The sequence below is a fragment of the Pteropus alecto genome, unplaced genomic scaffold (assembly GCF_000325575.1).
Source record: "Pteropus alecto unplaced genomic scaffold, ASM32557v1 scaffold125, whole genome shotgun sequence".
Lineage (NCBI taxonomy): Eukaryota > Metazoa > Chordata > Mammalia > Chiroptera > Pteropodidae > Pteropus > Pteropus alecto.
The window spans coordinates 1980523-1998442 of NW_006436888.1; the positions used below are offsets into that span (position 1 = coordinate 1980523).

General features: G+C 53.3%; 1 protein-coding gene across 3 annotated transcripts; it reads left to right on the forward strand.

Moving 5' to 3' along the window:
* The first annotated feature begins 10621 nt into the window (after positions 1 to 10621).
* CPLANE2 (ciliogenesis and planar polarity effector 2) lies at positions 10622 to 14816 on the forward strand. Of its 3 annotated transcripts, none has more exons than XM_015591325.2 (6): positions 10622 to 10839; positions 11156 to 11305; positions 12541 to 12693; positions 13287 to 13411; positions 13743 to 13879; positions 14102 to 14816. In XM_015591325.2, exons 1-6 carry the CDS (start codon positions 10722 to 10724, stop codon positions 14349 to 14351), a joined length of 933 nt encoding a protein of 310 aa, XP_015446811.1. In that variant the 5' UTR covers positions 10622 to 10721; the 3' UTR covers positions 14352 to 14816. The 3 variants fall into 3 exon arrangements, with proteins under 3 accessions (XP_015446811.1, XP_006914385.2, XP_015446812.1); XM_006914323.3 differs by having other exon boundaries at positions 10622 to 10764; XM_015591326.2 differs by having other exon boundaries at positions 10626 to 10787.
* Positions 14817 to 17920: the final 3104 nt, after the last annotated feature.

Below are 17920 nucleotides of genomic sequence, written 5' to 3' on the forward strand. Positions count from 1 at the left end.
GACACCCTGAACCACTTAAATGTGGATTTTGGGTGATTTCCCATCAATGGAAAGAGGATTTTTATTTTGCCTTTAGGATTTAAATTTCAAAACATTGCATTTCCAATCCCCATACTCCCTTTTTTTCTTGTTAGCTTTTCCCAAGCACAGGCCTGCTGCAGCTGGCCCTGGGTCCTGGCTTTTGGCCAGCACTCAGCAGTCTGTCTGATAAGTATGTTTTCTCCTGTTACATCATGTCGAGTCCTTTCCCAAATCCATTAGCTTTTACAGTGTGGTCTTAGTGGGAAAGCCCCGCCTGGTGCCAAGCCCAGGAAGGGGCCAGCTCACGGGGAGGGGTGTGTGTTCCAGAAACAGCTCTATGTGCCCCCTTAGACGAGGAAACTGCCGTGTGCCTACCTACTATGGTATCCAGCTGCTCAGAGCTCAGCATTTAGCTTTCCAGACTCCCTGCTCTGGGGCTGCTGCCAGCCCTTTGGCAAAGACTGTTAGATCACGTGGGGTCCGTATTCACCAGAGAAAGCTAGCCTAGGAGATGAGCAATTTTGGCATCATTGCTGTTTCTGAACCTTGTTTATGACATTGCATTTGTGCGTGGACAGTGCCTCCAGACTCAGTTCCCATTTAAATAGGAAGTATTTGGAAGGCTGAAAGTGCAGAATCTCAGCCTGTAATCTTTCCCTCTGTCCTGTGGCCTTCCTAAGTCAGCTATTAACTGGTTGATTTCTTCCGCTTTCCCCAAGTAGGCAGGGAGCAGAGCTGATTCCTTTAGAACGTAACTGGCTCCTCGGGGCTCCCCAGCACCCGTGTTGCCCACACTCGTCTGCAGCAGATGGTTTTGGTCTGGGCGGCTCTGGGCACAGTGGGTGTATACCTTGGGACAGCGACTCAGCACAGTCGAGCTGACTGTCTCTCAGGCCCGTGTGAAGCCTCACGTGCAGCGGAGCTTCAGGGGTCTCAGCTGAGGTGACCGTCCACAGCGCCATGGATGCTTCAGTCAGATCAGATTTTATCACAACTCCGGTTTTGACATGATGCCAATTTTGTCTTAAAATTCACTGAGAAAAATGAGACAAAATATTTTTTTTAACCCTCAGGAGCACCTAAAGCAAATATTTATCAGTATTTAAGTATTTAAAATATGTTTCGTTTCTACTTGAAGCTTTAACCCCTTCCGTTCCTGCAAGTGTGCCTTTGAGAGCCCCCATGTCATATTGACTTCACTGGGCCACCTCATTGATCTCAAGTGAGAATTTTAGTTTCTATTCTCTTGGATAGAACTTCCTGTTTCTCATTTTGCAGCCTGAGCAGCAGAGAGGGTTCTGTATTTTTGTTTATATTTCCGCCCTTATTCTACACTTGGATGGTGGGCTCCACAGTCCCTACCGCACCCCACATTTTGGGAGCACAGATACGGTGTCAAAAGGAGCGTAAATTTAGTTGTAAGGCAATAAAACTAGGCTTACTTTCCTCCCCATCCACTTCAGATTGATTTTGATTTTAATGTTCAAGTTTTATATCAAAAGCTGAAACCATGAACTATCCTAGGAACTGTTGGAACTCTTTAAAATAAAGAAGAGAAAGAAAGAAAACCGACTTAAGAAGCCTTGACTTTGGCGGACAGAAAGCCACCAGCTGATGGAGAACAAAGGGTTGCTTCCCTTGCCCTTTACTTCCTGGGTTTCTTCTGCTTTGCTTCTTTCCTTCCCCTTAAAAGTGATATTCTTGGTCGGGTTGTCTGTCTGTCTTTGTCCTTGTGGTGATCCTGGCATGGCGATGTGCTCTGCTTTGCATTATCTGTAGTCTCTTACCAACGCACAAGTCAGTGGGGAGGAAGCTCAATTGTGAGGCTTAGGTCCTGTGCAGCCTCCCCACAGACTGCAGAAGGCATGTTTTGCATGGTCACCAGTAAGTGGCTCCCTCTCGCCATGGTCAATGTCAAATGAGAGCAACCCCAAGGTGTTGCCTCTATCTGTACTCACTCTCCTTGCTCTGCTCCCCTCCCGCCAACCAGGGTTCCTGTCAGCGCACACCAGTGTGCCCTGGCAAAGCTGGTGCTGTGAGTGTTGTTTCCCATGCAGCTCAGGGGGCCCTGGTGGCTTACCCTGAGGTGATCATATTAGGCGCATAACGGTGTAGGAATGAAAAGTGGATTTGATTTTATTGATATTTAAATCTCTGTCAATTTCATTTTTTGTTAATGTTTTCCCCTGATGACTTTTTAGCAATTTAACAAATAAAACAAAATGGACAGAATTGCCTTACCTGTTTCATTAGTAGAAAAGAAAACTGTGATGGAAAGCAGTTGGGGCTGGAGTTTGAAGTTGGAAGCAGAGTAGCTCTTGTCGAGGAGGGTTGTGTTTCGGGTGGAGGAGAGGACCTGCCCAGCCTTCCCTGAGGACCACGCCATTTAATACTAAGCAGCTCTCTGCGTCATGGTTGAAGGACTCAATATTCCAGGGCCTCAGTGCCACCCTGCTGTGAGGACCCGAGAGAGGAGCTCAGAGCAGAGGCCCAGGGACCAGGACGATGCCTACATCTTTGCTGGCCTCCTAAGCAAAGATGAGGACACAGGCTCAGGGGTCTTGAAACAGCATAGCAAGTGGTGGTTGAGAACTGAAGCCTGAAGCCCCAGCGGCCTGGCCTCCCCTACTTACTACTCAACCTTGATATAAGTTTCCTCATGCATAAATGTCATTTCTATCTTACAGGATGATGAGGATTAATCGAAGTTGGATGTGAAAAGCACTAGCACAGTGCCTGGCACATAGTAGGTGCTCAAGAAAGGGCGGCTATTATAATTAGCCCTTGAAGGAAAGGGCTGGGCTCTGTGTAAGTTGTCAAGAGCATGCCCATACTAAGGGTTGTGTGTGCCTGCAGTTGTCTGGGTTGTCATCTAGATGTCATGAGAGCCTCAGGTTTTCGCCCTTCAAGAGCAGTAAGTAGCAGCTGTTGTCATAAATCAGGTCAGAATCATCCAGTTATTTAATCTCCCTTTTGGATTTAATTCTTTGGTGGTTTGCCAGTCAAATCTGCCCTGTGGCACATAAAGTATTCTTCTGCCTGGATTCAAAGACATGCTTAGCTCCCAATCTGAAAGTGTCAGATGGGGACTGATGAAAAGAGTCCTCCCACCCGTGCGTATGGGGGGTCTGGGAGGAGCCGGGCACCACCATAAGGGTAGGGGGCTGTAGCCCCGAAGCCGTTGCTGAGTTACGTGTCAGTTTCTTATACCCCTGGGTCTTTGTGCCAAGCGCTATTATGTTCTTTTCATTCAGTACATACTGAACACCGACTTTGTCCCAGATTCAGGTGCTGTAGCCCTGCAGCTCGTGTCCCAAGCTGCAGGATGAAACTTCCATTTCTACCAGTATGTGGTCCGATGCTGTCTCTGCTGTTTACTTTGAGGTACACAGCAAACTGGAGTGTGATATGAGGAAGGGCTTTCGGTGCAAAGTGCTGGCAGCTGCTGAGTTGGTGTTAGGGATAGAATGATTGGTTTGAATGCTTCCACAGTTGCCCTTGTAGAAGGCGTTGTGAGTGCGTTGGGCTGAACAAGGTCCAGTGGGTAGAAGGTCTAAGATTTCAGGGTCATTGGGAAGAATTTTGTCACGGTCAGAGCTCTGTGTAACGGGTGGAACCAGTTCGGCATCACTGGAGGAATCCAAGCATTGCCTGGATCGTCAGTCTGTGGGATATAGAGGCGGCGATGTTCAGTGGGTAGGGTGCCAGTGGTGACTGGTGGTCCTGGGAAAGGGGACACCTGCCCAGCCTTCAGGGCAGGCCAGTCCCGTAAGACTCCCTAACAGTCTGTGCATGCCAGAGGCCGTGCTCCTAACCACCGATGAGCATGTTTCTCCTCTGAGATCAGAACACGAAGACAGCAACATGGTCAGCCCCAGGTCAGAGGATGTGTGGGAGCAGAGAAGAGGCAGATTGTCGTTTTGGGGAGAAAACTTAATGTCAAGGGGAACACAGCTCAGAGAAGATCCATAGCTCACCCGAGGCCTCGCAGGAGTTGGCAGTGACGACCTTCACAGCCCAGCACAGCACTCCCTGGCCACTCCCTTGAGTACTAAAGAGCCAGAAGCCTGTGCCCATTTGAGTCTAAATTACAGCACCTAGCTAAGGAAAGCAGCTCCACCCTGTCCTTTCTCTTTCCCGGGTCTGCAGCTCTTCTCCGGCTGGCTCTGGGGGGCAGCAGTGCGGACATCACTGACTGATGAGGAGACCAAGGCCTTGCACATGTCACTGCCCTAAGTTGGCTCGTCAGTCCAAGACTTCACCCTAATCCAGGGGACCTGGCAAAGACCAGGCTTCGATCACCCCCAGGTCCAGGCAGAACATCCTGCAGTCTGGACTGCTTGTAGTACTGCCACATGTGACTGGAGTTACCCTGGCTTCTCTGTGCCTTCAGGCACAGGGGAGCATCCCCTGCTACAGTCTGCCTTCTGCTCCTTATGGCCATAACTATCCCTGTCCCCTCCTCCCTACAATATACCACCAACAAAAGCAGTTCGGCAACGTTGTGGATTCTTTGTGAGGCAATGATTTCACCATTGCTGGAAGTGGTCAAGCAGAGAGTAATAACTCGCATGGGAGGGCATGACAGCTCATGTATGCATAAGATCAGGAATGGGACCAAGGGACCCCCACATGCCCTTTAAACTTGAGACATTTTGTGGACTCTGAAAGGACTTTCTAGAGAGGATGCAGGACAGAGACATGGGCACACACTTTGGACCAGGAAAGACTTTGGTTCAAAAGCTGGCCCTTTGTCACTGACCACCTCCATGAGCCTCAGTTTTATCATTCATATGGCAATGATGCTACTGCCAGCCTCAGAGGTTAGCAATTTAGCTGGAACCAGCAATAACTGTTGTCTACAGAATGGGTGTGATTCCTCCAAAAGACCACCTGGGGGCACCCTGTGAAAGGCTTTGGGTCTTGGGTGCTCTGTCAGGGGTGTTCTTGAGAAGGAAACTGAATTTACTGGAGGAGAAAAATGCCCATCCCCCCACCTCTGTTGGTAAAGCCAGAGTAGTGCCCCTTCTCTGGCATGGGCTGTGCTTCAGAGCATTATCACCAGGCTGGTCGGCCGTCCCAGCCCCCACCTGTGGGAAAGCCAGTGTTTTCCCCACGGGGCTGGGCTCTGGGCCCAGGCCCTGTCAGCATGCACAAAGCTAAGCTGATGTTTTAAGTAAATGTCTAAGAGGCCTGGCAAAGTGTGCCATGCCCCTACCAGGGAGCCTGTCTGCTCACCCACTATAGGGAAGAAGAGAGCCGAGGGCCAGGCCTTCCCAGGCAGGAGCCTGGGAGAAAGAAGGAAGCTCCTGTCCCAGAGCCAGGAGTTCTGGGCCACTGGCCACCCATAGGAAGACCAGGAAGGCCCAGGACCTCCCTGGGGATTGTTCTCAGCATGCAAACCCTGAGCGCATACTGACCCCTGAGGCACTGGGACTCAGGCCCATTCCTTTAGGATCTCACAACCTCGTGACAAGCCAGGGAGGTGTCATACTGGGCTGAACAAAGATGACAAATTCTGAGCTGCTGAGGCCAAAGGAGAATGCAGATATATGAAAAAGATATGAAGGAAGTGGAGTCCTAGAGCCATCTGCAATCAGCACAACCAGCCGGGGCAGGATGGCTGTTCTGGAAGCTGCAGAGCTAAGAAGTTGGTCTTCTTGCCTTGACCTCACCCTGCTAGACTGAGACCAGGGGCAGGTGAGGATAGAGCCTTCCTGGGGATCCCAGATAGGTGGAGTCCAGGTCTGGCCTCTGGCAGTCGGTAAGAGGTGCCTTGCTCCAGAAAGAGAGCAGTAGGGCTCTGGGAGATCTGGCGTGCCCAGAGGGGCCGGCGTTCTGGCCTGAGGACAGTGCAGAGTAACCAGTGGATTTGATGACCAGAAGTCATCCCCTCTGACATAGCTGGGAAAGAGGCTCATGACCAGAATCCATGGTGGGAGGAGAGAGGCCAGCACGGATGGGGCCATAGGCAGAGGTATAGAGGAGAGTTTCTGGAACAAGAAGCCCACGAAGGCCCAGGAGAGATGACGCCCAAGAAGTGTGTGCTACCCCACCCCGCCACCATGCTTTCCTGGCTTTTGGGCTAGCACCCCTCCAACATGAGCCCCAGAACCAGAGGAGGAGGAGATGAAAAGAAACAACCTTGAGGAGAGTGTTTAAGCTGTAAAAAAAAATGTAAGTTTACCAGAAAATTACTAGATTAAAATACCTGCATGGCAGAGATTAAATTGACTCAGAGGAAACAAAGCTCTGTTTCTGAAACATCTGAGTCAGCAAAGGTAAAAACTTATACTTGCTCCAATTAGAAGTCAAATAAAGTGCATGGGAACCCCAAGAACCAAGGATAGGGGCGATTACGGCCAGTGCTGGAGGAAGAAAGGAAAAGGGTACGCTAGTAGAGGGAACAGCTTGTGCAAAAGCACAGAGATCTGAGTGTGATGACAGGTCCTCCTGGAACCTTGAGAAGGTCAGCATGACTGGAGTGGACAAAGCAGAACTGGAGAACAGATTGGAGATGGAGGATGAGAGGCAGGGCCTGGGCCTGGGCATTAGAACTAAGGCAGCGGCAACGAAGAGAGGAGATGAATACATAAAGAGAAAAATCAGCCTCTGGCGCCTGACTGGGTCTGGGGGTTGGGGAGGAAGGTGTCTGGCCAGCACCCATTCCTGCATTAAGTGAATGCATAGTACCTACTGTGTGCCAGGCACTGTCCCTGCCTTGTGGAGCTTACATTTCAGTGGGAGTGGGGGAGAAGGGAAAGACAAATATGTGAATGATTAAGACCATTCCACTGAGTACCATGAAGGCAATAAAAATGGGATATGACAACAGGTGATGGATTTGGGCTCACAGAGAAGGTCTTTCTGAGGAGATGACATTTCAGCTGAGACCTGAATGGAAGAAGCAGCAGCCGTGGGAAGATGGGGGGAAACCATTCTGTGTAGAGAGAACGAAGTCCCCGAGAACAGCATGAACCCGACAAGTTAGGGAGGAGAGGAAGGCCAGTGTGAAGGAGGGGAGCCGTGGGAAGCCATTAAGGAAGTTTTAAGCAGAGGAGTGACACATGAGGCTGTCCAGGCCAAGGACACCAACCTTGCCACCCAGCCCGGGCCTGGTACAGCTCAGCCTCAAAAGAACTCTCTGGGGGTGATTTGGCAGCTCCAGCCCCAAATCATATATTTAAATGGAATCTGGACATTTTTAGTCTGTCCCTTCTCTCTACCCTACTGCCCTGCTTCTAAGTGTGGTTGCCTAGTTCTTTGATTTTAATCCCACCAGAGTGTGGAATACCCAAGGGCAAGGTCTGTACCTCGTTCGCTGTCTTCCCAGCATCTCGCCCGGCACAGGAAGTGCTCATAAACATTTGACAAATATGTGTCCCTGTCCACTCGTGCCTGGAATGTTCACCCTGCCTCGTTACTGGTCTTTCTTCCAGGCTCGCCCTCTACAGGCCATTCTCCAAGCTGCAGCCATAGCCAGTCAAAGTTTTCATTATATGTCAAATATTTCTAGGTAGTAGGGATTATTATGGGCTAAATTGTGCCCCCACCCCCTAATAAAATTCACCTGTTGGAGTCCTAACCCCCAGTACCTCAGAATGTGATCATATTTGTAGATAGGTTCTTTACTGAGGTGATTAAAGTAAAATGAGGATGGGCCCTAACCAGTAGGACTGGTGTGATTACAAGAGGAAATTTGGACACAGACTCATACAGAGAGAAGGTGATGGAAAGACAGGGGTAAGTTGGCTGCCTGCAAGCCAGAGAGAGAGGCCTGGAACCTTCCCTCACAACCCTCAGGAGGAATCGACCCCACCAACACCTCTATCTTGGATTTCTAACCTCCAGAACTAAGAATACATTTCTGTTGTTGAAGCCACCTAGTCGGTGGTACCTTTTTACTGCAGCTCTAGGAAATAGAGGATGTAACAACAAAAGGTCAAGGCCCCTATCCTCACGGAGCTGCAGGGTCCAGGAGATGAAAATGCAGATCTGACCACTTCCGTCTCCATTGACCTTTCCTAGGTGCCCTGCCCTTTGCCTCTGCCCTCTGACCCTGTCCTTCAGGTACTCAGGCCTCTGCGAGAGTCTGCCCACCTGGGCCGTCTACTCCTGGAGGCTGGTGACTGTGTCCCTTGATAAATCCTCCTCTCGAGGCCTTGTGGGGCCTTGTCCAGGAGGTGCTCAGTCAGTGTGCGAGAGAAGACTGAACCATGAAGAAAAGAATGGGCTAATCAGAAGGTTCTACACTAGAAGGAGCTTTGGGTAGGTGTGCCACCTGCTTCACCTGAGGCCCTAAGAGGAGAACCAACTTGCTTAGGGGGATGCACAATCTAGTGGTCAAGGGGGTACAGGCGAGGGGCACTCACTAGACCAAGATGGTTCACAAGCATCTTTCTGAAACAGTTCTGACCACACAGGCCCCAGTAGTCGACTGGCTTCCAGCAGTGTTTAAGTGAGGTCTGTGGAGCCTGTTATGGACTGAATTGTGGCCCCCACCCAAATCCATATATTAAAGACCTAATCCTCAATGTGACTTATTTGGAGACAGGGCCTTTAAGGAAGTAATTAACGTTTAATGAAGTCATGAGGGTGGCGCCCTAACCCAATATTACCAGTGTCGTTGTAAGAGAAAGAGACACCAAGAGTGAGTGTACACAGAGTAAAGGCCAGAGGACACGTGAGAAGAAAACTAGCCCCAAGTCAGGAGGAGAGGCCTCCCTGCAAACCAGCCCTGCTGGCACCTTGATTTTGGACTTCCAGCTTCCAGAACTGGGAGAAAATAAACTTCTGTTGTTTAAGCCACCTAGTCTGTTGTAATGTGCTACGGCAGTCCAGCAGACTGATGCAGACCCCACCTGCTGAACCACCCAGTGTTAAACATGCAGGATCTTAGACCCGTCCGACACCCTGAGCAGAATCTCTGGGGGACAGAGCCCAAGAATCCAGGTTTTGAACGGGCTCCTGGTGCTCACTGAAGTGTCCTCTCCACCATCTCCTAAGGACATTGAAGACCGATTCCCCTAATTCTCTGGTCAGCTCCTCTGACCACCAGCTTCCCTCTCTGTGCCCAAGAGGACTTCACTTGTTATCTGGCCTCCAGGTTAACTGGCAAAGCTCATTCTGCCACGTTGCTTCATTTCCTCACGCTCTCCCTGAGTCCTCCACAAGCCAAGCCAGCGCAGGGCTGGCTGTGAAGTCTGGAAACCCAGAGGTAAGTCAGATCTGAGCCCTGCCACTAACTCTGACTCGGGCAGATGCAGTAAGGATGCAGGCAGTGGTTTCACGCACAGCTTCTTGCAGAAGCGGTTATTCATTTGTTGTATTTCTGCCTAGCTGCGGTGGAAGCAAGTTGGGGGCAAGCTTCTTGTCTCATACATCCTTGTGTCCTCGGCCCCCTTCGACATAACAGGCCCCCATGATTTGTGAGTTTAGGGTCCTCTGGCTGCTTCCAACTTTACTAGGAGCAGCCCTCTAGGTGGGGGCAAAGCTTTAAAAGCACAAGACCCAATCAGATGACACAGATGCATACTTCAGAGCCCAGAAACCCTGGGTTCTGAGTCTAGTTTTCCCACTGACCAGCGGTGTGGCATGATCTCAGACAATCGTGCTGTTTCTGAGCTTCCTTATCTGTAAAAGAAAAGAGAGATAATATTTCCTGCACAGGTTTGTTTACAGAATGAAATGAAGTAACCTCTGCAAAGACCCCACCATCTTGCACTCAGGTGGCTTTCGGTAAAGGTTAACTCAGGTTATTCCTTACACAATAGTGATATGCTCTACACCTGAAGGCATTGTGAGAGGACACTGATAACAATTAAGTGTAATAGACAACTAGATCACACGCCTCCTAGGTAACAGGCCCAGTGCCCATCGTTGGAACAGTGAGGGGTCTCATGGCCTCAGTGCCGAAATGTCAGCTCTATGAGGGCAGAGGCTTCTTGTTCATCATTGTATTCCCAGCAGCTAGACCAGGCCGGGCATATAGTAGGTGCTCAGTAATTATTTGGTGAATAATATGAGATGAATCAGTCTATCAATAAATGACTGGAAGGTACAATCCAATGGGCCTCTGACTCATTTTTAAGACCTTGAGCGAGTCCCTTGACCTCTCTGAGCTGCTTTTTCCCCATCTGAGAAGCCGGAGGTGTTTAACTCATCTCGAGGTCCTCTGAGCAATTAATTGCGGAGGAGGAGGAGGAGGAGGAGGAGGAGGAGTAATGATGATGATGATGATGATGATAACGATAATAATAACAATTATACTTATTGAACACCACTGTATACAGGGCACTGCTGTAAAGAACCCTAGGAGGTAACAGTATTTTACCTCCACTTTATAGAAGAAGGAACAGGCACAGAGGGGCAGGGAAGGCTCCTGGAGAAGGGGGATTTGATTACGTTTTGAAGAAAGACTGGGGCTCGGACTGAGCACAGGGGGACCATGGTCCAGAAGGGAAGGACCTGTCTAGTGACCTGCGTGGTGGTAGCTGCAGATGCAAGAGAGACCAACCCATCTCCGAACTTAGGAACCCAACCCCGCCCCCGGCGTCTCCATGACAACCCACTCCGCACATGCGCCTCATGCACCCGCTCCTGGCCTGGCCGCGCGCGCGGGCGCCAACGCCGAGCACCCGCCGGGCGGAAGCGGGCCCCGCGGGGTGCGCGGCGTGTACGCGAAGCGGACTTTTAAAGGGATGGTCTCCACCCGGGACTGTTTGTCCGCGGGGACTGCTGATGGTGAGGGCTGGATGGCCCCAGGAGTAGGTACCCAGGAAGTAGAGGAAAAGCAGGGCTATGTGACCCCTCCCAGAGGTGCGTAGGGAGAGCAGGGCTGTGCAGATGCCCTCGGGGTAGTAATTGCATGGCTGCCCGAAGGCACTGTGGAAGTGCACCTTCTGGGTAATAAGAGGAAGACGGGGATATGTAACCTCCCCCCGCCCCCCAAGACAGTGAAAGGGAGCTGGGACTCCCAAAATGCTAATCGGGATAATAAGGAGGGTAGGGCTCCCCGTAACTGCTCCATCACCCGAGAACGGAGCTGGGGCTCCACGGGAGAGTCGGAGGGCAGGTTAAAAGGGATCACAGATTCAGCTTGGGACAGTCACGCTCTCCCTTCCCCTGCCCTCAGCATTCTGCCATCTCCCTACCCCACCGGGGTGCCCAGCCATGGCCAGACCACCCTCTCTGGGCTCGGTGATTGTCCCAGACTGGCATGAAAGCGCCGAGGGTAAGGAGTACCTGGCCTGCATCCTGCGCAAAAGCCGCCGGCGGGTGTTCGGTAAGTGCTCTCGCCCTTCCTCAGCCTGTCAGCTGTCGTTCTTGGGTGAGAACAGTGTCACCTGTTGCTCCCTGGGAAGCAAGGCAGTGAGGGCCTGCTGCACTGCATTTGGGGACCCCTGGAAGCTCTACCCCTGGGGCCTTCACCCCCAAATCTCCTTAGAGATAATTCCATCATCAGAGCCAGGAACATGGAAACAGGCAAAACCCTGCCAGGAACTACCGTCACCAGAGAGGCTGCTGATTGAGCCCTCACCCGGTGCCAGGCCCTCTGCTGGGCACTTTTCAAAACAGACTCCAGTTTAACCTCAACAGCACATCTTATAGACTTGTTGACTAGTGAGTCTAGAGACAAGCCTCTTTCATATCCTGCCTTCTCCAAGATAAGACAATCATGTTCCCCAGGATGAAGCCAACTCCCCTGGGACAGGGCAGGCTGACAGTCCAGCAGAGGGCCCTGGCATCAGTAGAGGGGCCTGGCATCGGCTACAAGAGTCCAGGACAAAGTGCCAGAAGGCTTAAGACCAGAAAATGAGAGGGCAACCCCCAACTTAGGACTTTGAGGTCCTAAGCCTACAGTTTTTTGCAAGTTTTAAATTAAAAACATTCATAAAGATTTTGATATATTGATTCTAAGGAGTTTATAGTAATCGAGAATACTTTTGTTGATATTTCTCCACTGAGGAATTTTGAAAAACCTTCCTTTTACATGTGAGAAACCTAGAACACGTGATAATAGTATCAGTAAAAACCATCTCATGCATCAGATGCAAAAAAAATAATTTGGTATTATTTGGAGTTGGCCCTGGCCCAGCTCACAGAGCACACATGTTCTCAGCGGAGTTTCTCATCCAGGGACACTGCCTATGTCCCAGGCCTCTGTAACAAGCATAGAGAACCTTGGGTGGTTAGCACTGCAAAAGCCCTTAGAGATGAGTTTGTCCAACCCAGGGCAAGTGCAGGTTGATCCCTGACCCCACCTGGTTCCGTCCTTGCCCCAGGGCTGCTCGAACGACCAGTGCTGCCCCCGCCTGTGGCCCTTGGCCCAGCTCACAGAGCACACGTGTTCTCAGCGGAGCTTCTCATCCAGGGACACTGCCTATGTCCCAGGCCTCTGTAACAAGCATAGAGAACCTTGGGTGGTTAGCACTGCAAAAGCCCTTAGAGATGAGTTTGTCCAACCCAGGGCAAGTGCAGGTTGATCCCTGACCCCACCTGGTTCCGTCCTTGCCCCAGGGCTGCTCGAACGACCAGTGCTGCCCCCGTCTGTGGCCATTGACACGGCCAGCTACAAGATCTTCGTGTCTGGGAAGAGTGGTGTGGGCAAGACAGCACTGGTGGCCAAGCTGGCCGGCCTAGAGGTGCCCGTGGTACACCACGAGACCCCTGGTGAGTCCATCCTTGGGGCCCTTCTCTGGGGTGGGGAAAAGACTTCCTGCATCGCACATGTTTTAATCAGCACCACCATGTACTCTGCAACCTTGGCAAATCCCTTCACCTCTCTGAGCCTATGTTGGCTCCTCCTTCCAAGAGGGATCATGGTACCAATCCCATGAGATTCTTGGGGATGTGGTATAAGAGACAGTGGTGGAAACATGCCTAGCACTGAGCCGGCACAAGGTTGGTGCTTGCTCAGGAAACACTAATCTTCCCTTCTTGTTTCCTTCCACTGGGTGCTGATTGACCATCACGTTGCAACATCCTTCAGTATCCCGGGACCTTTGTGTCCCCTTGTACATGTGAGTGATACTGCTTTGTCATGGCTGGGGCAAGAGCTGGATCTCCCTGGTTGGACTACGAGCTCCTCTAGGGCAGATCAGTTTCCCCCATCAGACAGAATTTTTCCAGGTCTGGGACTGTGCCGTCCCCATCAGATTGAGGACCCACCAGGGCAGGGACGAATTCTTCCTATCCCTTCCTGGCCCCCCACCCCTCTCCACCTCTGCCTCTCCTGTGCTAAGTGGCTGACCCTGCCTCCCCAGGCATCCAGACTACTGTGGTGTTTTGGCCAGCCAAGCTGCAGGCCAGCAACCGTGTCGTCATGTTCCGTTTTGAGTTCTGGGACTGCGGGGAGTCTGCGCTCAAAAAGTTCGACCACATGCTACCGGTGAGCAGGCAGGTGGGCCTGGGTGGGTCCTCGAGGGGCCAGTTGTCTGAGGTGGGCTTCTGAGTCCAAGTGACTGAGCCCAGGCTGCCTGGTTTGCAGGAGGCAGAATTGGGTATGAATGCGCTGAGGGTGCTGCTCTGGCTGGGAGAGCTCTGAGCTGGCATTGGGGACTGAGTTCCAGCCTGAGCTCTACCCTGGAACCAGCCACTCCCTGCTCTGGGACTCAGTTTCCCAGTCTGCTAAAGGAGGGATCATGCTAAGACTTCTCAGGGCCCTGTAGCGGACAGGGTTCTGGTGCCGTGGTTCCTTGAATCAGTCTCTTCGTCCCCAGGCTTGCAAGGAGAAGACAGATGCTTTCCTCTTCCTCTTCTCTTTCACTGACCGAGCCTCCTTTGAAGACCTTCCTGGACAGCTGGCCCGTATAGCAGGTGAGGCCCCTGGTGTCGTCAGAATGGTCATCGGCTCCAAGTATCCTTTGGGTGTCCCCTGGGACTGTCAGAGGCCACACTTGGCAAGGCACGGACCCTGCCTCTACCCAGCTGTGGGGTCCAGCCCCATGGGCTTTATCTTAAAGACTGCAGCAGGGCATCCTTCAGCCCCTGGCTGTGGGGCTCCAGAGCAGAGGGACAGGCTGCGCTTGATGGGGTGGTTAGCAGAGGCGCCTGGCCAGGCTCCTTGACCCTCCTCCAGATTTGACCAGTACATGCACACGGACGTGCCTGAGCGTGAGCTCACGGCCTTCCGGCAGGCCTGGGAACTGCCCCTCCTGCGGGTGAAGAGTGTGCCCGGGCGGCGCCTGGCAGACGGGCGCACGCTGGATGGGCGGGCTGGGCTGGCTGACATTGCTCACGTGCTCAATGGCCTGGCGGAGCAGCTGTGGCACCAGGACCAGGTGGCAGCTGGCCTACTCCCCAACACTCCAGACAATACCCCCAGCTGAGGCGTGGTGGCATCATGAGTAGGCACCTGTGATCCCTACTCCTGACCCTCAGGTGACCTAGGGAAGAGGGCAGGACCCAGGGCCCAGGGCTGGGGCAGAGTATTGATCTCATCCTGAGGACTGGTCAGGGAGGACGGTGGCCTGCGAAGCCTCCTGGCCCAGCAGCGCTTTCCTCGCAGAATCCGTGGCAGTGAGGCGGGGCACAACGCCCTCTGAGGCTCCCTGCCCTTCTTCCTCGGCCCTGGGGCTCTAGGCTCTGGAAACTGAGGAGCTGCATGGGCAGGGCCCCAGGACTCAAGTATCTCCCCCAACCTCCTGCTGCCCATCCCTTCTGCAGCACCCAAGGAGGGTGACTGGGGAGAGGGGTTATCTCAGCCGGGCCCTGGACCTCAAGTGACTTCAATCAAGAGCCTATATTTGTTGCATTAACACCATCTGATGTACCAGATAAACCCTGAAATCTCAGTGGCTTTTTTTTCTTGCTTACGTCTCATCTCACGTGGAAGTGAAGGTGGCTCTGGGGACTCTGCCTCATGCACTGATTCAGAGACCCAGGCTCAGATCTTCAACACCGGCTTCCCAGTTTTCCCTGGGGCATCAACATTCAGTCAGCAGAATAATGAGTACAAGTGGAATGTCACCCAGGTTTCTGTGGACCTGGCCTAGGGCGGTGTGTCACATTTCTGCTCACGTTGCATTGACCAACACATAGTCACATGGTCACATGGAGCTGCAGGGGAGGCGGGGAAATGTCCACTTGCATGTCCAAGAGGTCAGCCCCTCGCTCTGCAGTGCCCTTGATCATAAAGTTGTCGGGTGAGGCTTAGGACAGGGGCCTCGCCTGCCTGGGAGTCAGAAAGCATCACTGGGCAGGGTCAGGGACTGGACCAGGCGGGGGTCAGGGAGTGAGTTGACCTGTTAGGCAGCTCTGCCCTGTGGGAAGCCAGCAAGGGAGGAGCAGGAAGGTGAGTAAACTTGCCTATTCTTGTGTCTCACCCCTGCCCCATCAGCTAGAGACACTGGTGTGTGGGTGATGGAGGGTGCTGACAAAGTGGGCCCTTACACTTTCTGACAGCCCCTTATGATACCCCAACTGGCTCCACAGATGGACCCCTGGGCTGAGGCCTGGCCTGAGTCTGACCCAGATGACAAAAGCCTGTATTAGTAGACCCTAAGGGCCTCGGTATAGTGACCCCCAAAGCCAGCTGGCCCTTGGAGCCCCCTCTTGAAAAGGCAGCATTGGCTTCTGTACATCCAACACACATGTGATCGTATGTGCACACATACCAGCACTTGTCCTAAAACACTGCCCCCACTTCCTGGCACACACAGGAGGCTCATACATACCCCCTGCTCACACTCCCAAGCACACTGATTGCCTGCGTGACAAGGCCATGTTTGTCTACCTTGGGCACTGCCTGTAGGCTTGTCGACCCTTCCACGGCCTAAAGGACTGACCTCAGCACCTTCTTACCCCCAATTCTGGTTCAGAGTTGAGGCGTCAGCTTACCCCATATCCCAGAGAAGGGATGTCCCTGGGCAGGACCCCAAGCTCATGGTGGCACAGCCTGTAGGCCATAGACCTTCCGGCTGCGGCCTTCAGATCTGCCTCCAGGAAGCCGGCCTTTAGCACGGTCCCCTCTGTTCTTAGTTCTGGTTGACCTTACCTCACCGGGCAGCAGCAAAGTGTAGGAGTGTGACCCAGTGAAGGCGGCCTTGGCCTGAATGTGACCCTCCTGCTACGCATGCCTGTGAGTACCAGCGACCCCACGTCCCAGCCAATTATCTCTGGGCTTAAAACTCCCCCAGAAAGGAAGTTTCTGCATCCTTCTTGGGCACCAGCTCTGCTAAAAGCCAGAGGCTGCTCTGGAGAAATAGCTGAGATCATCGCAGCAGGGCAGGCCAGTCATCTGGTTAGCACTGCTCCAGTCAGAGAAGCATCCAGCACCCACTTCACCCCCAACCAAGGGGGGAGCAATTTCCTTCCCCATCTCCTGGGGAAAGAACAAAGTGAGGAGGACAGGGGGGCGGGGACTTGGAGTGCCCTCAGCATCCCGGCACTGTTTTCTCAGCTCCTCCAAGCAAAGCCCCAGTGCCACTTTAGTACTGAGTGGGCTACCAGCCAAGGGCCTCCTTCTAAGGGCAGAACTGGAATCCCAAGGGAAGAGAACTGCAGAGCCATACTTCTGACAGCTGGTGTCCGCGCCTGCAGTGTGGTCTCTGGGCAGGGTCTCGCGGAGAGTGAGTGAGAAGGGAGGGTGTGTAGACCCGTAGGGACCCCGGCCAGCTTCCTGGGCCTCCCCCCTGAGCAGTCCACAGGGCCCGGCACCTGATTTAATGGACTGCTGGTGCCATCTTGAAATTCTGGACAGCACGCATTATGTGGCGGGTCCTGTGCGTGTTGTCCAGGGAGAGTGTCTGGGCTCCAGATAAAGCCCCTCTCAGGGCCTAGCAGACAGAGGCCATTTCTGTGGAGTGTCAAAGGCCACAGGGAAGTCTGGAAGTTGCCTTCTCCCAGTTTTGGTGCCAGAAATTCCACCATTCGGTTAAGCCCCAAAGGGAAGCACTCCACTCACCCCTCCACCCCGCATTTGATTTCATTTTGGCTTTAGTGGGACTGACAAATCCAGACAACCCCCTGCCCCTCCCTGCCCCCCGCTTCCTACCCAGGATGGAAGTGGACAGGGTGGGTCAGACAATTCCTAGCTACCCTCCCGCCGCGGCGAAGAGACTGACTAAGAGCTCCTGCTGGAGAAGCTGCGACCCGCGCGGCGGCGTGAGCGGCAAGTTTCCGCGGAACCTGCGCAGTCCCGCTTCTTCTCGAGGAAGTGAGCGCGGCGGGGGCTGCGTGGGCTCCGTCCCGAAGCCAGAACGCGGCTCCACTAACCAGCTCTGTGACCTGCGCGAACGATTCCAGCAGCTCATCCGCTAAATGGGCTTTACCGTAGCGTCGGCCCCAAAACCGGGCTGCGATGATTAAACGGGCGAAGTGTATAAAGCGCTCAGCCTAGGGCCTGATAAATGAGAAACGGCAGCCACACTCTATGACTCCGGCCTGCTCAGCGTCTACCCCTAATGTGGGGGGGGGGGGTGTGCTGGTCCTCTCCTCGTTTGAATTGCAAACGAGGAAACGCGTGTCAAAAATGCTTATGAAGGTAAGGACCCGCGTGCGGACGGGGATCTGTCAACCCGGGCGGGGATAGCGAGGGGAGGGGCTCCGGTCTCTGGCCCACCCTGGGATCCTGGCCCCCAGGAGCACGGTCCCGCCGAGGGCCGCACCCGCGCCATGCACTTCGCTGAGCTGAGCCTGCGCGCGCCTGCAGGTGGGAGGGGTGGGCCGCGGTGATGTCAGCCGCGGGCGGAGTCTCCCCAGGCACTGATGACCCTACCCTAGTTCCCCAGGCCTAACTCAACCCGGACTCCGACAGCTACGCCGAGCTGCTGCGGCACGTGGCCTGCACAACCCTCCGCAGCGACATGTCCCCAACAAGCCGCTGGGTTTTACGCGTGCAGTTTCCGCTGCTCCAAGCCGTGAGAGAGGACGGGGCGGGGCCTCGGGGTGGGCAGGG

Excerpts from the sequence above, each read along its gene's own strand:
- CPLANE2 (XM_015591325.2), top strand. The coding sequence starts at position 10,722 with ATGGTCTCCACCCGGGACTGTTTGTCCGCGGGGACTGCTGATGGTGAG. Across the intron at positions 12,694-13,286 it reads GGTACACCACGAGACCCCTG|GCATCCAGACTACTGTGGTG; the intron begins GTGAGTCCATCC and ends CTGCCTCCCCAG. Across the intron at positions 13,880-14,101 it reads AGAATGGTCATCGGCTCCAA|ATTTGACCAGTACATGCACA; the intron begins GTATCCTTTGGG and ends ACCCTCCTCCAG.